The sequence below is a fragment of the Apodemus sylvaticus genome, chromosome 2, assembly GCF_947179515.1.
Source record: "Apodemus sylvaticus chromosome 2, mApoSyl1.1, whole genome shotgun sequence".
Classification (NCBI taxonomy): Eukaryota; Metazoa; Chordata; class Mammalia; order Rodentia; family Muridae; genus Apodemus; species Apodemus sylvaticus.
The window spans coordinates 147735249-147760667 of NC_067473.1; the positions used below are offsets into that span (position 1 = coordinate 147735249).

At 38.6% G+C, this 25419-nt stretch overlaps 1 protein-coding gene across 3 annotated transcripts in view; it reads right to left on the minus strand.

Moving 5' to 3' along the window:
- Tmcc1 (transmembrane and coiled-coil domain family 1) overlaps positions 1–25419 on the minus strand; it is a 143103-nt gene that overhangs the window by 96320 nt on the left and 21364 nt on the right. The window contains exon 1 of one of the 3 annotated variants that reach the window (XM_052174625.1): positions 18335–18528. The exons of 1 other annotated variant lie outside the window; for it this stretch is intronic. In XM_052174625.1, coding sequence (XP_052030585.1) covers positions 18335–18373 — 39 coding nt within the window. In that variant the 5' untranslated portion in view covers positions 18374–18528. Of the gene's footprint in view, positions 1–9543; positions 9656–18334; positions 18529–25419 lie in introns of those variants that run through there. One more of the 3 variants, XM_052174627.1, reaches the window with a different exon arrangement.

Sequence of the window (25419 nt, forward strand, 5' to 3'; positions counted from 1 at the left end):
GCCTAATAAGACATGACTTAAGCAACTAGATCTGGGTATTTGTTTTCACTCACTGTAAATTCCACTGATTCAGTTTGTTTCCCTTTCTTATTGTCCTCTCCCCTGAGAAACTTACACCATTTATTCTTTATCTGTCTCAGACACAATTTGAGAACTAACTTTAGAGAAACACATGGATCTCTGTTAATACTGTATACTACAGTTCCAAATGAAATTAATATATCCTGTAAGAGAAAACAAGAGTAGGCTATAACCTGGCTATTTATTTTGTGTAAAGCCTTTCTCTTCTTGCATTCCCAGAAGCTGGGTTATGTATCTATTAACAAAGGGTTGAATTATGTAAGCTTTAAGGTCTTCCCGTCTCATTTTTCTCTTGAATTCTTCTGTAACAGGTATAAAGAGTATGAAGATAAAGTTTGTCAGCAGGACTGGCCGACTGCTTGCATTTACTTGGAACCTACAAACTGACAACCTCAGCCAGAGAGAAGGTAAGGGTCTTGAGCACACTCTACATACTGGGCCAGGAGACAGCTCAGTAATGCACTGGAGTAATGCAGCCAGCTCCTCTCTTCTCTGCCCAGTTTGCTCACCTAAAGCAACAGGTTTTCAGTTTCATTGCCCATGTTCTCGTGCTGACATCTGCAGACAACAGAAACTTGTGTGCTTTACTCAGTCATGGTAAAAAAAAAGTTAATCAAGAAAAACTAAATTTTCACTTCTCATTTTACTTCAAAAATACTTTTTTTTAATAATAATCATTGCCATGATAATGATGATGGTGACAACGACAACAACAGCAATGACAACAGATTACTTTTGACGACAACAACGACAACAACAACAGATTACTTTTGAAGAAGGCACAGGTTGTAGACTTAAATGTTCTGAGTGTTTGCCTAGTGAGCACAAGGTCCTGAGTTCAGTCTATAGCTCCAAACAAACAAACTTCGCCCCCCCCCCAAACTTTGTAAATGCTCTTTCTTAATTAGTCACAAGTGTCCTTGGGTAAAAAAGCAATTAACATCATTTTATTGTTCTTCAGCAGTGAGGCAATTTCTGTCATGGTTTTGAGTGTCACAACTCTAGGTCTCTAATGGTCATATGTTTTATAAGTGCAAATGGTCTTCCATACAATCATTTTTGGCAAACAAATTCTTTTTGTTCATTTCCTGGTTTGTTTGTTTATTTATTTGGCATGGTCTCACTCTGTACCTCAACTGGCTTAGAACTCACGGTAATCCTGGCTCAGATTCCCAAAGGATGAGATTACAGGTATGGGCCACTATATCTGGCCCAAATGGAACTTCTATTTCCTATGTGTCATTAAAGGGGAACCCACATTATCCTTGGTAAGCAAATAGATCTTCTAAGGCTGTGTATTTTATATCAACCTGACATAAACTAAAGCCATCTGAGAGGAGAAAACCTCAATTAAGAAAATGCCTCCATGAGATTGGACAGTAGGCAAGTCTGTAAGGTATTTTCTTAATTAGTGATGGAGAGGGCTTAGCCCACTGTGGTAGGGCCATCCCTGGGCTGATGGTTCTGAGTTCTCTAAGAAAGCCAGCTCAGGTTAAGCAAGCCATGAGAAGCAAGCCAGTAAACAGCATCTCTCCATGGCCTCTGCATCAGTGACTGCCTCCAGATTCCTGTCCTGTTTAAGTTCCTGTCCTGGCTTTCTTCCATGATGAGCAGTTCTTCCCCAAGATGCTTTGGTTATGGTCATGGTTTTTAATCACAGCAATACTAACCTTCCTAGGACAGTTATTTGAAGCTCCAAGGGATTCTGAAATGACCTCTCCTATGCAATTCAATAAAGCAAAAATCTCAAGCTTAGATATATTTACATAAAAGCTCGGTTGGTATAATATTTGAAACACTATCAAAATCTTGCAGTACAGATTTCAATTCTAACTTTTCATCCATGAAATGTCACACCATAAGCAACACGTTATGATGTGGGTTCTTGGATCCTGTATGACCTTTGCAAAAGACGTTTGTCCACCTGAACAAAAGACTAAGTAAGTTAGACTAAAACCCAAATTAAGCATCTGGCCCCCTAAACAGTCATGACCATCATTGTAATAGAAATTGAAATGATGGAACAACAGAAACATTACTAGCATTATCCTTAGGTATTTAATGAAGTCAGTTAGGAAAACACATGAAAAATAACTGGGGGAAAGTTCAACATCGTTAGTCATCAGGAGCATACAAATTAAAACTAAGATTTCAAATTATCTTTTAGTCAGAATGGCCACTACAAGAAAACAAAAACTAACAAGTGCTGGCAAGGATTGGAGAGAAGTGATATTTTTATACTGTTGGTAGGAATGTAAATCAGTGTATGCAACAGAAATCAGGTATAAAACAGAGTTACATGACCCAGTTCTTGCATTACTGGGTACACAGTCAAAGGAATCCAAGACAGCATATACAGAGACACCTGAACACACACTGCAGTACAGTTCCCAGGATCTAAGATATAGAATTAGTTTAGGTTCTGACAGATAAAGAAAATGTGGTATATATAAAATGGAATGTTTTGTGGAAAAGAACAAAATCATGACATTTGTGGGTGAACAGATGACTTCCAGGATCATTATGTAAGGTGAAATGAAGCCAGCCAGATTCAGAAATACAACTATCATGCATTCCACAGAATATGGGAAAAAGAAAAAGACATCAAAGTAGAAGGTAGACTCTGAAAAAAAAGAAGGGGGCTAATGGAGGTGGGGAGGAAGGATAGGAAAAAGTAACAGGAGAAGGTAATATGGTCAAAGTATATTCTTCACAAGTCTGAAAATGTAATATTGAAATTCATCATTGACACACACTATTTAAAAAAAAAGTGTGCCAAGCATGATAGCAGATGCCTAGAATCCTAGCACTCAAGGATAGTGATGCAGAATACTCTTATTTTTAAAGCTAGATTGGGGTACACAGAGAGACCCTATCTCCACAAACAAAATCAAATAAGGCTGGAGAGGTGGCTTAATAGTTAAGAGCACTGGCTGTTCTTAAAGAGTACCCAGGTTTAATTTCCAGCACCCAGATGGCAGCTCACAACCATCTGCAACTACAATCCAGGGGCGTAAAATCCTTTTTTTGGCTTCCATTGCACCAGGCACAAATGTGGTACAGAGACATAAATGCAGACAAAAATGTTCACACACATAAAAATTAAAATTTAGATAAAACTAATCAATCAATTAAAAAAAAACACAAAACCACAGGGTGCTGCTGCTGCATGTCTTTAATTCCAGCATTTGGGAGGCAGAGGCAGCCTGGTCCCCAAAACAAGTTCTAAGACAGTCACACACACACACACACACACACACACACACACACACACACACACACCAAATCAACAATAACAACAATAAAACAAAACCACCACCACAAAAACCCACCCTAGCAGGTCTGGATCCTAGATGGCCACCTTTTGAATAGTGCCTCAGTTCTAACGGTTCACAGCCAAAATGCTGTCAGAAATCATTATGAGCCTAACCAAAATGCTAGTATAGGAGAGGAAAGGTGTAACAGAAGGACAGCATCTGATGCTACTGGTTAACTGGTAACATTTCAGTGAAGTGACTGGGCTGGAACCGAAAGGGGAGAAAGACTCAAGTGATCTGGGCTGAAACAAAACAAAACAAAACAAAACAAAACAAACTAAAAGTGGAAAAACAAAGTGAAGAAATGCAGAGAACTGAAAACACAGTAAACAGCATACGGATAAGCGCCAAGGCCACAAAGCTGGAGTAACTGATGCAAGTTAGAGAGGGCATGGGCAGCAAGTCAAGAAATAGGAAATTTCATTCTGAGTACAGAGAACACTGGAGGCACACAAAGAACTATGAAAGACGGTTTAGAAAGACTTATGTGATGTCTGAACAAATCAGATTTTGTAAAGGTAAAATTGGAAATGGGGATCTAATTAAAAAGCTAGTATAATTATAAAAAGTGATACTGAGGGGCTGGAGAAATGGCCCAGCCGTTAAGTGCACTGACTGCTCTTCCAGAGGTCCTGAGTTCAATTCCCAGCAACTACATGGTAGTTCACAACCATCTGTAATGGGATCTAACACCCTCTTCTGGTGTGTCTGAAGACAGCAACAGTGTATTCATATACATTAAATACATCTCAACGAAACAAAACCCAAAAATGATTCTGACCTAAAAGAGGCTATGACAATGGTAATGATGTAAGGATGACACCTAAGACAAATACAGAAGAATTACTTAGTGTGGAGAACACGAAGAGAGAAAATTCAATGTAAAAAAAGGTCACTTATTTAAAAGAAAAAAAATACTATCCTTTTTATATAAAGAAAAAGATGCATAAGACTAAGGAGATCCAAACAGCTAAGCAGAAATATACTGGCTGGTTTTGTGTGTCAACTTGACACAAGCTGGAGTTATCACAGAGCTTCAGTTGGGGAAGTGCCTCCATGAGATCCAGCTGTGGGGCATTTTCTCAATTAGTGATCAAGGAGGGAGGGCCCCTTGTGGGTGGTGCCAGCCCTTGGCTGTTAGTCTTGGGTTTTATAAGAGAGCAGGCTGAGCAAGCCAGGGGAAGCAAGTCAGTTAAGAAACATCCCTCCATGGCCTCTGCATCAGCTCCTGCTTCCTGACCTGATTTCCTTTGTTGATAAACAGCAGTGTGAAAGTGTAAGCTGAGTAAACCCTTTCCTTCCCAACTTGCTTCTTGGTCATGATGTTTTATGCAGGAATAAAGACATAGAAATACACATGAAAAGATACTCAGCAATACTCACAATGAAATGAAATAGATTAAATTCACAGTGAAACACTGTTTCTGGCATATCAGGTTGACAAAAATTAAAAGCTACAAACTTCCCTCCTCAGAAATAGCTGATGAGATAAAAAAAAAAAAAGTCATCTTTTGACAGAAGTATCACAGAACCCAGCAAAATTACTCTCAGTGAGTAATCGAAAGATAAACTATGAAAAGAGAAAAAATAAGCTAGACAGCTGGCTTAGTGACAAGCCTTTGTTGCTCTTCTAGATGACCTGAATTTTGTTCCCAGCACCCAGACGGTGACCCACAACAGATTGTAACTCCAGCTCCAGGCAGATCCAGTGTCTGGCCTCAGTAGATACTTGTACTTCATGTACACATAGTCCAGAGACACATACACATCATTAAAAATAATAAGAGTATAGATCTTTGGTGACTTCAGTATTCAGGATGAAGGAAGAGGAATGTCAAATAGCTGAGACCAGCCTGTTTTACATAGCAAATTCTAAGTTAGCCAAAGCTACATAGGAAGACCCTATCTCAAACAACAACAAAAATGATTGAATGAATAAAAATATTAAAAAAAAGATTAAGTAAGTGAGCTAACTGCAGTTGTACTTGTAAAAATAAAAGTCTGAAAACAAGTCTATACCACTCCACAATGAAAAAAGCACCCAGTTTTAGAAAGGAAAAAGGTTATGAGACCTCAGAATATATAAATCATAACAAGTGTATTTAAATCTACAACTTTTAAAGGAAACCTATTGGGAGAGGTTGGAGTTCTAGGAGAGTTGAGGGACAAGGAGCCAAATAGAAACCAAGAGAGAAAACGGAATCAAGAACAAAATGGAAATCAAGACTAGGGAAATAAAGTTACTGATAGCAAGAAGTAAAGGGATAAGGAAAGCAACTAGACTACTACATATGTTATTTTGTAGAATTAATTTCAGAACCATGTAAATGTTCTATATATTTATAAGGCTAAATTAAACAAAAATGGAGAGGAAAAACAAGCACACCCCAAACTCAGTGTACAAAGTGATACTGAAAAAGCAAAACAACCCCCACTACCTGCCAGTAAGCTCAACACTATCAAATTGACAAATTAACACAAGGAAGAGGTTTGCTTCCTTTCAGCTGCCATCCAGGTACCACAAAGATGCCATATGCACAGGCAGGGCTTCCTAAGGTGCTGTCCTTAGCTTCTGTGATAACAAAGACAATGCTGTAGCCATGTCCAGACTCTTAAAAGTCTCTTTCATCAGTTGATCAGTTTAGTCAAGTAATCTATGCACTCTGCAGTTTTCTATAAAAATATCATGCTATGCATGTTCAATTAATGACCCACTTTTCCTTTTTGTTGCTAGTGTTGCTTTGGTTTTTAAAGATAGTCCCTCTATGTAGCTCTGCCTGGCCTGGAACTTGCCATGTAGATTAGAGTGGTATTGAACTTGCTGGTTCTCTTGACCCAACAGCCTCCAGAGTTTTAGGATTACACATGTGTCACTATGCTTGCTAATACAGTCCCTTTCTTCCTGTAGTTCACCTTCAACATATAAATTAAGAAGCTAAGCCTTATTAGGTACATTATGTCATATTCCCAAATAATCAATAAAAATATGTTGGAGCAGCAAGTTGTCCCTGCCTCAAGAAGCTCTCATTCAGTGGAAAACAAAGGTGATTCAAACAGTGAGATATTTCTTGGAGGGTGTAGAGGAATTCACCCAAGGCAAGTTGGTCAGAATGATTAAGTGAGCCCAGAGGACAATTGGAACCTCTGTAGGTTTGTTTGTTAGGAATGCCAGCAAGGCCAGTAAGAGAGTGAGTGGAGAGATAGGAAAAGTAGGCAACCACAGAACAGCTAGAGCAGGACTTACTGGCATGTAAGCAGGAGCTCTGTGTGGCTGGTGGCTCTGTGTGGCTGGTGGAAACATGGACTGGAAGGCTGAAGGATAAAGGATAAAGCTGAAGAGGTACATGGGACTTGGTCCTAAGAACCTTTCCAGAGCATGCTAGGACTTTCAATTTGATCCACAGGATCAGTCAAGAATTTTAGCCCTGAAGTGTAATGATTAACTCTTTCTGAATTACTCTCAATAGATACAGGAAAAGACATAGAGGCCAGGAGACCAGCTAGTTAGGATACTAGGGCAGATGCATGGGTATCTATAAATGTGCTATTAGGGAAGAATTCAGGATGTAGAACTGATGACCTCTACTGGGGTACAGGGTATGTGGGGGAGAAGAAATAGAAGACAATGCATAGTGTCTGTCTTGAGCAACAGGGCACACGCAGCAGGTGATACACAGTAAGGCATGTGCTTAGCTTTCTGTCACTGTCACAAGTGCTTGAGATAATCAACTTACAAAAGCAGACCTTTCAACAGTTTCAGAGGTTTTAGTCCTGGCATGATTGTGGTCATGAAACATGCTATGACATGAGCATATGACAGAACAAAACTGAGAGAGGGAGACTACAATTTTACTATCTCCTTCAAGGGTGTGTCTCTTTGGCCTCAAGTCCTCAGACTAGCCTACATTAGTTAAAGATCTACTATCACGCAGAAGGCCCACAGCTGGTAGCCAAGTCTTAGTATGTGCCCTTTGGTGGTTACTTTAGACACTGACTAGGACATATAATTTGGTGGGGTAGGGGGAACATGACTGACTGCAGACCCAAATTAAGGCAGTCAAATACCAGGACAGGTAGGTACAGGAAGAAAAGGGGAGGGAAAAATGAGTTCAGTAGGAAATATCCTAGAACAAATGTCAAGCAGGCAACTGACTCATCCCTTCATTTCTCACATTCAATCCACTGAGTTTCTCACAGGCCCCATATCTTTACTGTGCCTCTATTGTAAGGCATCGTTATTTCCTTCTGTGGACTCCACACTGAAGTCAGAGTGATCTTTTAAAAGTATAAATCCCATGTTATTTATTCTCTATTTAAAACTTTAAAGGGCTTCCTGTATGTATGTATGTATGTATGTATGTATGACTTGGTAATGGGAACTGAACACAGGGGACATATACTTGGTATACAATTACTGAGTTACATCACCCTACTAAATTTGAAAAGGAATCAAACTCCCTACAATTGCCCCCAAATCTATACCTCATATGAACCCCTTTCTCTTTATCAAGTGCTCTGGCTAGGGCTTATTTACATTAGGCAGTTTCTCCTCAGCTTTTTGTAAAAGAAGTTGTACCACTTTCATTACGTTTTCTCTCCTGAACAGAAACCCTGGCCTTTGCCATCACAGCTCATCTCTTATTAACCTTTTATTACCCTGATCTAGGGTCTTGTAGCATTTATCACCATCTGTAATCTCCTTTGATTAGTCACTTCAACCTATCTGAGAACAGTGACTTATGGTTTCATACATTGTACAGATGGTATAATTTTCAATTATTGTATGCTAAGTGAGTTAATAAATAATAAAATAAACAGAAATAAAGCTTAGCTCAGAAGAAAGTTCTCCACCACAGACACTGATTTAGACATCTTCCATATGTGAACAACAAATTGTTGCAATGATTAATGCTCATGGAAAATACAGGGACAAAATAAAAAAAATCTCTGAAACAGAGGAAATTCACACTTATATTTAAAGAATGAGCAGAAGGGAGGAGGGGGAAAAAGAAAGAATAGGAAAAAAAGAAAACTAGAAAAGTGTAGCAAACTCTTAGTGTCACAGAGGAGACTTCTCATTAGAAAAAGTAGTTTGGCACTAAGGTGAAGCAAACATGAAGTCAGATACTAAATGCATCTTTTAGGTACCCACCATGTGCTGGGGAGAACGATGCTAGGATACAAAAATTAACCAGAAAAAAACAGTGCAAAACTATTTAAGGAATGGCACAACCTGCCAGAGCAACTCTCAATCCTAAGTGTCCACCTCCCAGCACTGAAGGAATAATGAGATTTTATCCATCAACTGCTGGTTACACTATCTACAATAAAACAGACACCCTGACTCACTTCCACTACTGTCAACGCATATCTCTTTCACTGACGGGAAAATTAATACTGGGACACATGCAGCCCTGAACAATTTCAGCATCTTCCTAGGGGAATACTTTGATCCAAGAATGCATGTTTATTCTAAGAACAATAAAATAATGGTTTTCTTATTGGAAACCCACAGACAGGTCCTACCCCAAGGTTTCCCCCAAGACCCCAGGCTGGTTTTAGCAAAGTGCACAAAGCCCTGAAATGACTTAAAGTAAGTTGCCAGACTTACTTCAGCGCAAGGCAAAAAATTTATTAGTTTCTTTTCTATTTCTGTGATGAAACATCATGTCCAAGGCTACTTATAAAAGAAAAGAGTTTAACTGAGCTAATGTTTACAGAGGATTAGGATTTATGATGGTGGCACAAAGGCATAGCAACACAAAAGCATAGACAGGGAAGGCAGCTAGTGCAGGTGCTGAGAGCTCATATCTTGATCCACAAGCAGAAGGTAGAGAATACCCTGGAAATGATGCCAGTCTTTTGAAACCTCAAAGCCAGAGACACTCCTTCAGTAAGACTACACCTAATCTTCCACAAACAGTTACACTAAGTGGTGACCAAATATACAAACATATGAACTTTTGGGGGTCATTCTCATTCAAACCATCATAGCAAGTAAGCTCTGACTTCCAGGTCCGACTCAGAATGCCCACACCCAGACCTTCTCTCTTAAAACAAGATCCTTGGACTTATTCCAGAACAAGACTCCTGGACTTTCCTAAACTTGGACAGTTTAGAAGGAAAAATGCAGCTGATCCCCTACCTTGCCTGACATGTAATCCAGGCCCCTCGTAGATGCCTCTTCTTCTAATATATGCTGCTTCTCATTGACTTGCTTTGCTTTCTGAGATTCTACTCCAGCCACCAAGGGTCCAGGGAAATCTTCTAGCTAAAGGAAAATCATTTTTCTTGCTTCTCTTTTGTTCTTCTCTAACAGACTATTAGTTCTTTTGTCTATATCATGTTGAGCAGCAGGACTAAGGCTTCTGCCAGGCAAACACCCTTAGCAAGCATAGAGTAAATAAGACACACCCTGCTAAGCTGATACGTTTTAATGGCTATAACATTTAATAACTATAGTTTAATAACTATAACATTTAGAGTCTGAAAATTCCCAGGTCATTTACTTAACTATGACATATTAATAGGCTGGAGTCTGCAAGTAAAAAACAGAGCAGATGTGTCCATTTATGTTTACTCTCTTCTTCTTGATTATATATACAATTCGACCAGAGGCTTCAAGCTCCTATTGTCTTGATTTCTCCACAATCCCACAATGATGCAAACCCTTTCTCCATTTTGTGTGTGTGTGTGTGTGTGTGTGTGTGAGAGAGAGAGAGAGGGGGGGGCAGTATAAATTTAACATTAAGGCTAGAAGAGTATAGAACTGAAGCAGGAGATCATGAGCACAGCTGTGTATCACTTTGTGATGTGCCTGTGCTGGCTGCCTCATTGAAGCCAAGCCTCACTACAGGCTGGCCTCCACAGTTTCTGAATGACAACTGTTATTGTTATTGAACTACTAGCAGGCAAAATTTCATTTACAAAGTACTATACTTTCTTTAACAAAATTATCAAGAGGCCATTGACCATCCTAAGAAGTTTTTGTTTTTTAGTTTTACATTTCTGTTTGGTTTGAGATAGGAACTTAATTCTGTAGTGCAGGTTGTCCTTGAACTCATGGCAAACCTATAGCTTCAGTCCCTCAGTGCTGATACTATAGGTGTGCACTGCTATGGGCAGCTTTGTATCTTGCTTTCTGTGTATGTTTTGTTTCTGAGAATCTGGTGATGAACAGCTGACTTAATTTGAGCATCAGTCAGAGTTCATCAAGTGCCCACACAGGCAGCATTGCGAGCAGCAAGAGATGTGAGAGGGAACAAGTTCCCAGATACTAGATAGCAACGCATGGTTTCCAGCTTCAAATTCTGTTTTAGGGTTTTCTTGATGTGAAGAGATACTATAGCCATGGCAATTCTTATAAAGGAAAATATTTAATTGGGGCTGGTTTTATAGTTTTAGAGGTTCAATTTATTATCATCGTGGCAGTATATAGGCAGACATGGTATGGGAGAAGGAGCTGAGAGCTCTACATTTTTATCTGCTGGCAGCAGAAGTGACTGTGTGCCACACTGGGCATAATCTGAACATATGAGACCTCAAAGCTCACCTCCAGAGTGACACACTTCTTTAAACAAAGCCACACCTACTCTTTCAAGGCCATGCCTCCAAACATGCCTCTCACTATGGGCCAAGCATTCAAACACATGAGTCTATGGGGGCCATTCCTATTCAAACCACAAGTCCTCTGTTAAATTTTACTTCTAAGAAATCCATTGATATTATTGCAAAATTAGAAAGTCTCTTGTATTTAAACACAATTTTCTACTAGTTCATTAAAGTCAACAAACTAGTAAACTAGTAGTCTCTTAATGTCTGTTTTTTTTCTAATAACAACTACAATACAAAGTAGTATTTTGGGTTCCTAATTTAAACTCTTTCTCCAGCTTCTATTTTTATCATCTGTATTCATTATTTTACTACATTTTTTATAATAATGTATCATAAAAAGATCTGAACAGTACTGTTTGTAGTAATTTAATTTGTATAGCACTTGACTCCTTAATATGATAAATATCCTTAAAATGACAAGTAATTAAAAATTATAGAAAGACTATACTCAAAGTCTTCATATTAAAGATTTGCATCCTAAATTCCTTTTAGACTTTAACAGATTAAGTAGCCTAAAATATAGGAAACATAGGGCAGGAAAGATGGATTAATGGCTAAGATTCCAAAATCTTTATTTTGGTATGCAAACTTGCAGACTTGGCCCCACCCAGTATTAGTATACCTTTCATTGGTCACACTATTCTCACTTATTATTGAGGACAGTTCAATCCCAGTACCACATTTATTCATATGTGGATAAGCTGGACATGTGACACTTCCTTCTCTGCCACTGGCTCTTTCCACACTTGTCTTTTAAAGCCCACTCCTTCAAGCTGGCCTAGAGAAAAATGGTACAGAACCACACTTTTACATTACACATTTACATTTACATATTATATGTACACACCGAACAAAACTTACTTTTGACTTTTTTTTTTAAAAGACATCAAGGAATTTGACATGGAATAGAAGGACTAACCAGTGTGACTCGAATAGGATGTGCAAGGAGTTAATAAAATACAATATGAGAGAGTAAATGAAGAGATACACTGTATAGAGATCTACAAGCCAGATAAGGACAAGAAATGAAGACATGGAGAGGTAATGTGAATAAAACTTAGGATAAATGGCAACAACTATGCTAAAGGTGAGAGGTAATAACTGATGGATGCTGTCAGACCAGCTGGGATGTTAATTCACAATCAAGTTAAAGACTATGGTATCAGAGATGAGTCCACAGCTTCCAAGCTGGTAAGAGATAGGCAACTGCTAAAGATTTATTTTTATTTTTATGTGTATGGATACTTTGCCTGCATGCATGTCTGTGTACCTCATGTATATCTGGTGTGTGTAGAAGCCAGAAGAGGGTGTCAGAACCCCTGAGACTTGAATTGCAGATGATGTGAACTTCCCTGTGAGTCCTCTGGAAGAGCAGCCAGTGTTCTTAACCACTGACACATTTCTCTAGCCCTAATAAACACATTTTAAGTATGTTTAAGAAATACAACCTGGGCGAGAGATGGTTCAGTGGTTAAGATAGCTGCTCTTCCCAAGGACATGGGTTCAAGTCCAAGCATCTACAATTGTCTGTAACTCTAGTTTCAGGCGATTCAATACCCACCCACAGACATACATGAAGGCAAAACAATGCACATAAAATAAAAATCAATGAATAAATAATTAAAAAAAAATAAAGTCGCTGGGCAGCGGTGGCACAAACCTTTAATCCCAGCATTTGGGAGGCAGAGGCAGGTGGATTTCTGAGTTCAAGGCCAGCCTGGTCTACAGAGTGAGTTCCAGGACGGCTAGGGTTACACAGAGAAACTTATTCAAAAATAAGAAATAAAAAAAGAAAGAAAGGAAGAAAGAAAGAAAAGAAAAGAAAAAGAAAAAGAAAACTAAAAAGTAGAGTCAAACTTCAAGAAGAAAGGAGAGGAGAAGAGAAGTGGCTTTCACCTTTAGTCCCTACATTCAGGATAGAGTTTTGAAGCGTGACTGGTCTACACTGAGAATTCCAGGCTAGCCAGGACTACATAAAAAGACTGCAGAGACAGATGAGGTGAGTGCTGAGATTTTAGTCCTACAGGACAGATATAACACTGAACTGGATGTGAAACTAAAAAGAATTGGGGAAGGGAGGACACTGGAAGTTTGAGTTTAAGAGTACATTAAGTCCAGCATGCAAGGGGAATTAAAAAAAATAAAAAAAGTGTATTTGTGTACACACACACACACACACACACACACACACACACACACGAGAGTAAAAGGATGAAATCACTCAGAAAGTAGTAAAATGGGCTGAGCCTAGGCAACAGTGATATTAATTAAAAAACAAATTCAATATGATGAGGAAGAACCAGGCAAGACTGAGGTTGGGTGAAGAGTGAGAGGGTAGAAGAAACCAAGTATACAGTATCCTAGAAAAGAAGTGAAGAAGGTTTCAGTGCTATCACTCTAGGTATGCTACAGGCTTGGACCACATGGAATTTCTGATCTTCTTGCCTCCACCTTCTCAGTCCTGAGATCATACGTGTGTGTCCCCATGCTTGCTATATGTGGTGCAGGGAATCCAACCCAAGCCTCAAGCGTGTTAGGCAAGCACTCCACCAAGTGCCAGGCCTTTAAGTCACACTGGAAAAGAAAGAAGCTAATATTCACTAATCTAAATCCTTTTAGGTTCAGATAAAAACCTTAATTAACCCTCTGAACTTTTTTAATCTACTGTAGGTTCAAAGAAAGAGTTCTTCCACACCTCTAAAAACAAACAGCCTAGCATTAATTTCATAAAAATAAGAGGTAGTCTGATAAGACAATTTTTTTCCTTGAGACCGAGAACAGCCTGCTCTTAAAAAACATAAAAAAGTAATTGAGTTCTAATATGCCATCAAATGAGGAAAAACTCTGTTTGATGAGGTAAGCTTCCAAAGGACTTCTGTTTTCATAAGAGATTTCAGATCTTCTGAAAGGATTAGAAGGGGAAAATGTGTATTTTCTCAGTGTGTAGAATCTAGCATTTCTACCGAACTTGCCTGGTATTTTAAATTATCCAGAGTCCACAGAACACTAAGCCTAGACACTAAGACCATGAACTAACTTATTTTCATTAACAACTACTATATACAATTAGGTTCCTCTGGATAGGTGTTTCCTTGGGTGTGGTAATCACTGTGTTTTAGGAGGCTTAAATCAGATAGTGCTGTGATTGGTTGCTGTGCACATATCACTATGCATTCTGATTACCAGGAAAATGCAACATTTACCTTCTAGTAAAATACAAATGCAAAATATTTCATTTCCAACTAAATATATCTACAGTGTTTATCATTGAGAAGGTAGGTTTAATACATTTTCTTTTAAAATTGTAAGGGCTAGTGAGGTGGGTCAGAGGGCAAGGATACTTGCTGTCAAGTCTGAAAACAATTGTGAGTTTGAGCCTTGGGACCCACACACATGGTAGAGAGAACTGACTTCCATGGTTTGTCCTATGACCTTCACATTGTCCCCATAACACAATTTCTCTCTCTCCCTCCTTCCCTCCCTCCCTCCTTCCTTTCCTTTCTTCCTTCTTTTGAGATATAGTTTCTTTGTATAGTTTTGGCTGTCCTACAACTATGTAGAGCTAGCTGTCCTACAATTCACAGAAATCTGCCTACCTCTGCCTCCTGAGCACTGGGATTAAAAGCATGTGCCACCACTGCTCAGCTACACACAAAATTTTTAATTGTAGTAAAATAAACATAACATGATTTAGCCCCACTCCTGTGTGTGTATATGTGTGTCTGTATTACATGCACATGAGTGTGTGGGTACATATGTCTATCTAGAAACCAGAAGAGAAAATGCCAGATTATCTTCCTTCACTCTCCATTTTATGTCCTCTCATACAGGGTCTTGTAGTCAACCTGAGGCTCCCAGTTCTAGTTATAATGAAAGGCAAGTGAGCTTTCACAATCTGTCTGTCTTTGCTTCAAGGCTGGGATTAAGAAGCACCTAGTTATTCCTGGGTTTTTAATGCAAGAGTTGGGAATTCTAGCTCAGGTCCTATGTTTGCAGAGCAAATATTCTTAGTCACTGAACTACCTCCCCAACCCTTTATAGAGAATACTCGTAAATGATTTTAATTAATCTATTCAGTATAGAAATAAAAGATCCCTTTTATCTTTACCGATGAGAATATATTTACAGAAAGATTAAGTTAGTCATGCATGCCACTATATAACTTACAATAAAAAAAATCAATAAATTCAATAAATGACTTCTGAAGAAAAAAATATTTTTTACTGAAAATCCAAGTTATTATCAATAATCTGTATTTTTAGAGAATAGCTGTAATTCCAAAGTTTCTTTTGCTGACATCAAATAGCAAAAACAGGACACTATGAAATGTGGAAAGGGCACTTGTGGACTAAAATATTGTTAATTGCTTTACACACCTAGATTGCTCTCAGCAAATTACAACAAAACTGGGGAGGACCTTGGTACCAATCCTTAGTATTCCCTTTACAGGCAAACTCAAGGCATAACTGCACATATTTTCTGGGTTTCCACCATATGAGAAATTTAAACATAACAAAGGAAAGCTCTCAGATGGAATGGGAAGGAAATCTGGTATATCAGAAAAAGAAACCATCATGGTTGAAGGTCTGTGAAGTGCTGAGTGCTCAGCATGATGATGCACACCTGTAATCAATTTCAGAATGCAACCAGAAAAAGACAGAATGGAGAAAGGGAGGGGTTCTCTGAGGTTAACTGCCTTGAATGAAAATTTGAAACTTGAACTAAGTGGAGTCTGTTTTAGAGTATGTCTGAAAGTTAAAGCTCACAACAAACATCACCTTATTTGTTTTTCTTTCATGTAATAAACAAAAACATGCTACCTTTGGATGTAGGGTTATGATCTCCATAAAAAGATATGATTGGAAGCAAAATCACATTTAAATTTTTTTTTTAGTTTTTGAATGCTGAGAAATAATTATCATTCAAAAGTAAAATCAAAAGACACATTACTGGAAACATCAATCAACTTAAGAATCAATAGGAGAATTAAGTGATATTCCCACACTGGAAGTTGCTAGATCATTTTGGCTCATCTAGATGTTGAGCAGAAAGAAAGTTTTCCTAAGTAAATATCTCTGAAGTAACACATAGGGGGAAAAACAACTAGCAAGGAAGAAAATAATCTGAAACAGCGAAGAAGCTGGGATCTACTCAAGGAGATCAGGTAAATACACCTTTCTCTGGAGTAGAGAGTTTTTGTTTGTTTTGACACCGTGTAGTCTTGTTTGGTCTAGAAGTAGCTACCTAGAATAGGCAGGCAGGCCCTGAACTTACAGAGATTCGCCTGTATCTGCCTTCTAAATGCTAGAAATTAAAGGTATTCTAAGAGAGAAGAGCTTTACTCTTCCTGTACCTTCGTATTTCCCTCCTTTTTCTTAGCCCTTCTGTAAACAATAACTAGTCTACAGAAATCACATGGCAGGTGAATTCAGGATCAATAGACACAGAAGTTAAGACCTCCACAAACCTTTACAAATATTTATTTCCACAAATTTTCTAACACAAATTCCCATTAAAGCACTGAGATATTAAGACAATTATATTCTTGTACAAGATTCTTTTTTTTTTTTTTTTTACTAGCAAAACTACTTGTATGATAGAGCAGAGGCAGTTTGATCTTTAAATCTCAGTGAGTACAGGAAAAATTCAGAACCTATTCAGGTTCTTCCTCATGTTCAAGGGCCTTACACATGGTATTAATCACCACTGAATACATACTAAATCAAGGGCACAAATTCCCTAAATTTTTTTCACAACCATCTATAATAGGAACTAAAAACACTGCTGAGGTGAGTGGAAGGAACTGCTCTCTTACCCTGAATCTATGGCGACTGTACTCCCACCCCTTCTCTGATTCTCTATAGTAGACTGTGCACCCAGCCTTCACCGATGATATGTAGACTGTGCTTCCTTCCCTTCACTGATTCTATGTAGTCTGTGCTCCTAACTGTAAGAGTCCCTCTGTAAGTAAGTCACAGTAACATACAATAATCACTGAGTAGTTAAAGCTAAAAATAATAACCTGGAGAGAAGCATCAGCAGCAAGTTATCCAGAATACAGTTTTGTTCTAGTTTAAGTGATTATTGCTTGGCTCTTAGCTGTTAAGACTTTTTTGTATAGTAGTGTCACAAAAATCCCTGCGGCATCTGCTTATTACATGTACTACAACTTTGAAAATACACCACTAAAGAAAACTGAAGGAATAACACTGGATTCTTCTTCATATTGTTTAGGAGACATGTGGGACTTCTGCGCTTCCACATACACACACACCAGAGGGGAAATACATTTCAATATTCCTAAAGTGCCTGTCAGGCTCAAATCATGAGAAGCTAGCACATAGCCTGAGGATGGGGCAAGCATGGTGTGCCTTCTGCTTCGGTTACACTGGTGTTACCTGTGAACAGCTAGGATTTCCTCTTAGGACCCCAACACATTACAAGATTTAATAATTCTGATTAACAGCCAAAAAAGTTAAGAATGCCTACAGATGGACTGTTTGTTTACACTTCTGTCTACAGGGAATGAACTGTGGCACAATTTAGCCACCAACTGCCATGTCTTTAAAATAAAGCCTGTGAAGAATACAATGGTTTCTGAACTACAGCTCACCTCTTACCTCCTCTTTCCACACAGCCTCTGCATTAACTAAGGATAGAGCTAAAACTACATGCAGGCCTGCACCCACGAGAGCCCACTGATAAAAACTACTATCTTTTCTTAAAGGGGTACTTCACTTTTTTAGATTTGAAACTATTCCCATGAAACTGACTTTTTAGTTAGAACTCTCTAAAGAGCTGCTCCACCATCTCCCCTGTAAGGTTTCCTACACACTTCATTAGGTATCTAAGTCTCTACACAGCCCCTCGCCTTAAGATTTTCCTGTGGGTCTTGGCTTCGTCCACTGTTTTGTGCTATTTTTCATGTTTAGTGACATTTGTATGAAAGCCTTGATTCTACAGAGCAGGCAGGCTTTCTTCTGTTGGTCTACAAGCTATTATTTTTGCTAATTAAATATATACATCTGACCTACAATTCTTTCCTACCCACATTCTCCTGAAACTCTCTTAGGGGTACATATGACAAGTTGGTCCAGATTTGAAGATGACAGTTGCAGTTTTAGGGGGACACAGCCTGGGACTGTGCAGTGCGGGCAGCCTTCAGCTTTGTGTCCATCAGATCAAAGAACAAAAGGCAGCGCTTCCTCCCCAGACCTTCCTTAGCACTAGAGGAAGGCAGGCTTGACATAAAAGTCCCATCAAGAAAGGAAGCCCTATGGAAGCCAGAGTTCGCGGTAAGACACACCAGAAAGCTGACCCACCTTGGAGAGCTGCCGCCTGAGGCTAAAGCGCTGGACCATGGTCGTGAGGATCTCCTAACAAAGCGATCTACCCAGCAAGGGTGTCTTTTTCTTCTTTTATTAAAACACAGCTTCCTGGGGGAAGTCACTGGCGGCACATTTGAAGACTGACAGAGTTCGATGGATTCCCCAGGAGTCTCAGCAAACTTGGAAGCACTTCATTGTTCTGCGGAGACAGCACAGCCTAGGAGCGGCAGGCGGGGCGGATCCCAGCCCAGTGCCAGGCTCTCCCCGCACTTCCTGTGTCAGCTGGAGGGTCCAGCCGTAAGGACCACCCCTTCCCCTCCCGCCAACCTTCCAGGCAGGGTGCCGGGTACCACCTGAGCCTCGGGTCTCTGCTCTTGAGGCTGAGCCTGGAGGTGGGTGGCACCTGCCGGAATGGCAGCATTTGCTGCCCAGTTCTAGAGTCAGGGCCGGGCCTCCACCCAGGTAATCCCCGAGAATAGAAGGGGATGGTGGTGAGGGGGGAGGAGGAGGTGGGAGCGCCAGCCGCCACCAGCTCCAGCTCCAAACGGAAACTCCTCCCAGCTGACTCGCAGCTGTGCTGCTTTGTCTAGTGTAATTGGCCAGCCTTTCCTCCTATTCACCAGAGGCTCCAGTGGGAAGGAATGTCAGGTGCAGGGAGCATACTTGACCGGTGACTACAACTCCAGGTTCAAGTTAAAGGCTAAGGTGGCCTCCAGAGGTGAATGCCTCTCTTGTTGGAATAAAGTATTTTTAAAAACTGGCACACAAACCAAATAGACAAGCTTAGAGTGCATCGAAACGGAAAGTGACAACCTCAGAGGAGATCCAAAGATCTCCTGGCCACTCTTCATCTAAATGAGTCAGACTCCTCTTCCAAATGAGGACAGAACTTGTTGGTATCCACGGGCTTTGTGCCTACAATGCTCTCTATTTCTGTGTGCAGGATTTGGTTTGTGGCTTTTGTAGGTGTAAACCAGAATTCACATCTACTGTCCCACTGACTTCTCGAAACATCCCTTTCAAGTTTGTGCTAGAGTAAGGACTTTTCAGATAAATCAGAAACCTTCTCTAAAACCTCAATATAATCATTATATATTATTGTGTTCTTCAGTCAAGAAACGCAGAAAAATTAATTTGAAAAAAAAAAAGTTTCTTGCAGGGCTATTCTTAATTACTCCAGTCCCTTGCACTGGCTTCCAATTACTTACAAAGAGCATGCAAAGACGCTCTCACTTCATTCTACAGAGACACAGTATCTTTGGAATCACTGACAAGTTACACCAAATTTAAACCAAGGCAGGCTCCAAAACCATAAATCTTGCCTATTAAAAACCATAAACAGAAAAGGGTTGCCCTGCTTAAAAAATTAAACCTTTCAAAACTTGAAAGTAATAACTTAGAGCAACTATGACTAAATGTGGAAAATGGCCCATATGTCTGATGCAGAGGATACAAATATAACCTGGTATGAAACTAAAAGTGGTTCTCAACCTGTGGGTCATGATCCCTTTGGGGGTTATACAACCCTTTCACGGTCACATATCAAATACCCCATATATCAGACATTACATCATGATTTATAACTAGTGAAATTACAGTTATGAAGTAGCAATGAAAATCATTATATCTCGGGGTCACCCTAATGAGAAATTGTATTAAAGGGGTACCAGCATTAACAAGGTTGAGAAATACTGGATTAAAATAATTTAAAGTGCAAAGTTAGTTGGCTTACAGTGAAGTTCTGCAGTAATTGCTTTTTCTTCTCACAGAAAATGAAATAAGAGTCTCTGGAGCTGAACTTGGTGACCCACACCTCTAATCTACACTCAGGAGATGGACCATGGGCAAAGGTCAATTTGGACTGTACAGTGAGACCCTGTCAGGAAACATGGTAGTCTAAAACCAAGCCCTTATTACAGTTGTAAGATTCTTTCTATTCAAAAACAGAAATGGAAGCAAGTAAAAAATAAAGTAAAAAAAAATGTCCAGTGACAACAGACAGTACACATTAGGTATCAATCATGAACTGAGGAGGGAAGGAAGCTGGAGATTTAGTTCGGTGTTAGAGCACCCAGCACTGGGTAAATAAAAAAAAGGAGAGAATAAGAATCTTAATTGAACTGAAAGGGACATAAATGTCTAACGTTCCAGAATATAAGAAGACTTAGGGTTTAGAGATCAAATTTGATTACCTTTCTTGTGGAAACTCATTTGTTTGCCTAGTAAAATAAAGTCTAACTGCTTTCATGCAACTAATTATGTGAAAATATCATTATGAATGAATGTCTAACCAGATCCTTAGTTTAAAAAATGAAGATTTAACTACCTGAGCCATTAGGGAAAAAATTACAATCTCCAAATCTGTCTTATTTTGAAGAATGGGAAAGCTTTTTTTTTGATTTTTGTTTTTTGGATGAAGTCAGTAACAAAGATAACAAAATAACAGCAAGAAAGACAGACACATAACTTACACAAAAGATAACAGCTTTATAATCTCTCTCTCTCTCTCTCTCTCTCTCTCTCTCTCTCTCTCTCTCTCTCTCACACACACACACACACACACACACACACACACACACACACACACACACACATATTCTAGTACTCAAATAACAATGCTCTTGTTTTTGTAGTTTGTGAAAAAAAAAATTGGCAACACTTAACTATTTCTGTGGAAAAAGACAAGAGTCCTCCACAGGATCCCAAGTCATACACCCTCTGTGAACTAGTTAAAGGTATGTACTCAGTTCCTGGAGCAACACATATGAACTGTGTTAATGACCATCACAGTATGTAAATACATTCCAAATGCTTTAGAGATCTGGAAAAACACAGACTCCATAACTAGATTAGAGTTCAGTCATGAGTAAAGATGAGTATCAGTCATTTAGCAATTTTGTTTTCTGCTTGTCTTTGAAATTTTGCCCCAACTCTCAATATTTTTTCTTTACTTGTCAAATAATCTACTTCTAAAGCTGGCAATAGTCTTTGTGTATATTGTCAGTTTGGCTAAAAAAAAAAAAAAACCTGTAGATTTTTATTACTTTGTAGAAAAAAATGATTCCTTTTGAATCACACTTAAATACCACACTTAAAAAGGCAACATGTAGCTTTAGATGTTTTTCTATTCATGTATAAATGCATATCGAAATGAAACAAAAAACTAGATGGGCATAGCATATGCCTTTAATCCCAGAATTTGGGGAGGCAAGGGCACACAGATCCTGGTGAGTTTAAGGCCAGCCTGGTCTCCCTAGCCAGCTCAGGAACAGTTTGAGAACTTGAATTTCTACATTCTAGGTTACAGGTGAGTTTATTGAAAGTCGAACACACCTAAAGTACTTTAGCTATGGCTACTTCACCACTTTGGTGTCCTGTCTTAGAGTTAGGTGAAATAAATTTTATTCTTCCAACACCACTGCTTATTTTATCCAGCCTTTTGTGAAAATGTAGCAAAACTAACTGCAGTGCAAACTATCAATCAATCAATCAAGTTGTAAGAACATAATTATTCAATGTAAGACTTCATTATGCAATACACATCATTTCAGAGCAAGGACTTCCGGATACCATACATTTAGGAATGGGATAAAGCACACTCTTTGCTAAGAAGGGTACAATTTGGGATGGAAATGTAGGATTTAATGTTACACAACAGTGCTACTAGAAATAAGGGGTATAAAGAGTGAGGAACTTTGGTATATAAAAAGTCTAGAAGTTTGAGTCTTCAAGTTTTTGTGAGAATTTTGTAAATGAATGAAGAGCAAAAGTAGTTCATGAGACAGCTGTGCTGGCATAGGTCTGTGAGCCCAGTATGGGGGGGGGGAACTGAAGCAGGAGGGTCAAAAGTTCAAGTTCAAGACCATCCTGGACTCTGTGAGACTCTGCCCAAAAGGAGAAAGGGGGGGGGGGAAGACACAGGTAAAAAATGGTTGTTAAGTATCTGTAGAATGGAATGTAGATGCTAATAAAATTTACTAATCTTAAATTTGTATACATATGTAAACTAATTTCCAAAAGCTGTCCCAAAAAGATTATGATTCTTTATTATCTGGCTTTCAACCAAGGAATGAACTTGATATCCAGAAATCTTCATCAATAATGTTACCAGTTGTAGGGTTCCTTATGCAATCCAAGTTCTGAAGTGATACTGATTTTTGTTATGTAAAAACAAATTTGCTGTGATAATCTAACAGGTAACAAATAAGATACCTGAAGCAAATTAACTTCTGTAATTTTTAAGAGGCCAAGCAACTGTCAGTTTTAAACAGCCCTGGAAGAAGTACAATTCATTAAGCTGTAAGAAATTAAATTATGTTCATAGTAAAAAAAGCAAAACAACAACAACAACAACAACAAACCCCACCAAAACCAAAACCAACCAAACAAAAAACCCCACCAAAACCAAAACCAACCAAACAAAAAAACCCAGAGTCCCTAATAGCGGCTAAGTTAAGGAGCAGCCACACTTACCAGGTCAGTTTTTATGTTAGTAATCTCTACATGTTCTTTAAGATACACTGAAACAGTGGGCTTTTTTTTTTTTTTTTAAATAAAAGCAATGTTTGATGCTGTGGGCATGGTAGCACATGCCTTTAATCCCACCACTCAGGAGGCAGAGGCAGGCAGATCTCTTGGAGTTTGAGACTGCCCTGGTCTAAATAGGAAGCTCCAGGACAGGTAGGACTATATAGAGATATCTTCAGTGAATAAATGAAAGGAAACAAGAAAGAAGCAGCAGAGAGTAGTTTCATGAGACACTGGTGCAAGAGTGCATATGCACACAGTACACACACACACACACACACACACACACACAGTATACAATAATACTTATATAAAAAACAAACTCTTAAAATTTCTAAAACATTGTAGCTTCTTCTTATCCATTGGCCCTACCTGCAACCTCTATGATCTATTTAAATTCTACCTGTTCTTCTTTTCCATTTTAAGAATTAATTTATTTTTGTCACTTATTTCCATTTATAAATGGCTGCTTATGGTTTAATATTTTCCAATAAAACATATTGTTTATAAAAATTTAGAAAATGTTAGGCTTAATGGGGCACATGCGTAATACTAAAACTCAAGGTTGAGGCAGGAGGATCACTGCCTCTTCAAGACTAGCCTGGTTTACCTAGAGAGTTGGAAAACAACCTTTGCTATAGAGTGAGGACCTATCTAAAAACACCCAAAAGAACCAGTAAGTAAAACTCCACAAAATCTAGACAATCAGTACATAAAGAACAAGATAAACTCATTTATAAACCAATTAAAATATTGCAGTAATTTATATAAATTTCCATTGGGAGTTTTTATTTTTTTAAATCTATAATTAATTTTTGAGTACTTAGCTGTTATAATCATTGTACTCCACATCCTTTATTATGAATTTGTGTACATAGCTACTTACAACAACACAATTTTATCTGTAGTCACAAGTATGTTGGTCTGGCTTTCTAACCCAGCTTATACTGTGTCTTCTCCAATCCTCTCATCCCCTGGTTCTTCTCATGAGATCAGGCTATCCTGGACCTCTTTACCTTCTTGCCTTAGCCACTTAACTGGTTTGAAATTCCTCTTTGAAAAAATTCAATATGTTGAATTAACTGGGGAGATGTTGGCCACAAAATAAAAAAATTAAGTTAGATAAGAGATGATATGGTGCCTAAAATTATAACAATAAGTATTTTTCTGTAAAACAAATTTTGAGTATTCTTTCTATTAAAAATGTAGCTGTGGTAATATCCACATTAACAAGTTTATTTCATCTATTACACAATATGTGTACACACACACATGTCAAAATACCACTGCATATGATAAAATGTATAATTTTTGTCAATTAAAATATAAAATAAGCTGGGCAGTGGTGGCGCACACCTTTAATCCCAGCCCTTGGGAGGCAAAGGCAGGCGGACTTCTGATTTTGAGGCCAGCCTGGTCTACAGAGTGAGTTCCAGGACAGCCAGGGCTATACAGAGAAACCCTGACTTGAAAAACCAAAAAAAAAAAAAAAAAAAAAAAATCCCCCCCCCCAAAATACGTTGAAAAATAAAAATACAACAATTTACTCCTAAGCTATTCTCAGTACATAAGGCCTACACATTTTACATAAACCAATTTCTGTTGCTGCAAAATATCTCACAGCATGGGCAAAGAGCAGTCTACCTAGCCACCCTGAATGACCCTTAGAGTTTTCCCTCATTTCTGCTCGTACAAACACTACCTATACAAGCCTGCATAAGCAAGCCTTTCTTCAGGGAGGATACTGAGGTAGGAACAAAAATATAGCTCAGTTTTTCTTGAAAACTCATCCATTTTAGCTTCTCATTATTTCTGCTGCTTCTCAACTCACAGAGATGTCTGGAAAACTGATCCAAGTGCAGATAGTTCTCATACTATCTATGAGCTACTTAACTTTCTATTGTTACTTGGTTTCTCATGCATTAAGGATACCTCTCATACAAATTAAAAATAAGCACTTTGTGGGTTGGAGTGATGTGGTTAAGAGCATTGTCTGCTCTTGCAGAAGACCTGAGTTCAGTCCCCAGCACCTACACAGTGGCTCATAACCATTTCGAACTTCAGTTTCAGGGGATCTGACGCCTTTTTCTGACTTCTTTTTTTTTTTTTTTTAAAGATTTATTTATTTATTTTATTTATATGAATACACTGTAGCTGTCTTCAGACACTCCAGAAGAGGGCATTGGATCCCATTACAGATGGTTGTGAGCCACCATTTGGTTGCTGGGATTTGAACTCAGGACCTTCGGAAGAGTAGTCAGTGCTCTTAACTGCTGAGCCATCTCTCCAGCCCTTTTTCTGACTTCTAATAGCACCAGGCATATATATGGTGCACATGAAGGTAAGACACTCATACATATAAAATAAAAAAATAAAATATTAAATAAAATGATATTAAAATAAAATTAAAAAAAATTAAATGATAAAGCTTTGAAGGAATGCCTCATATTTTCCATGTCTCAACTGGACAGTGCCATGTGAATCCTGGACAACAAATAAATATTTGTGGAATGCAGGGAAATTCTTAAAGAAGATATGTGATGATTTCTATC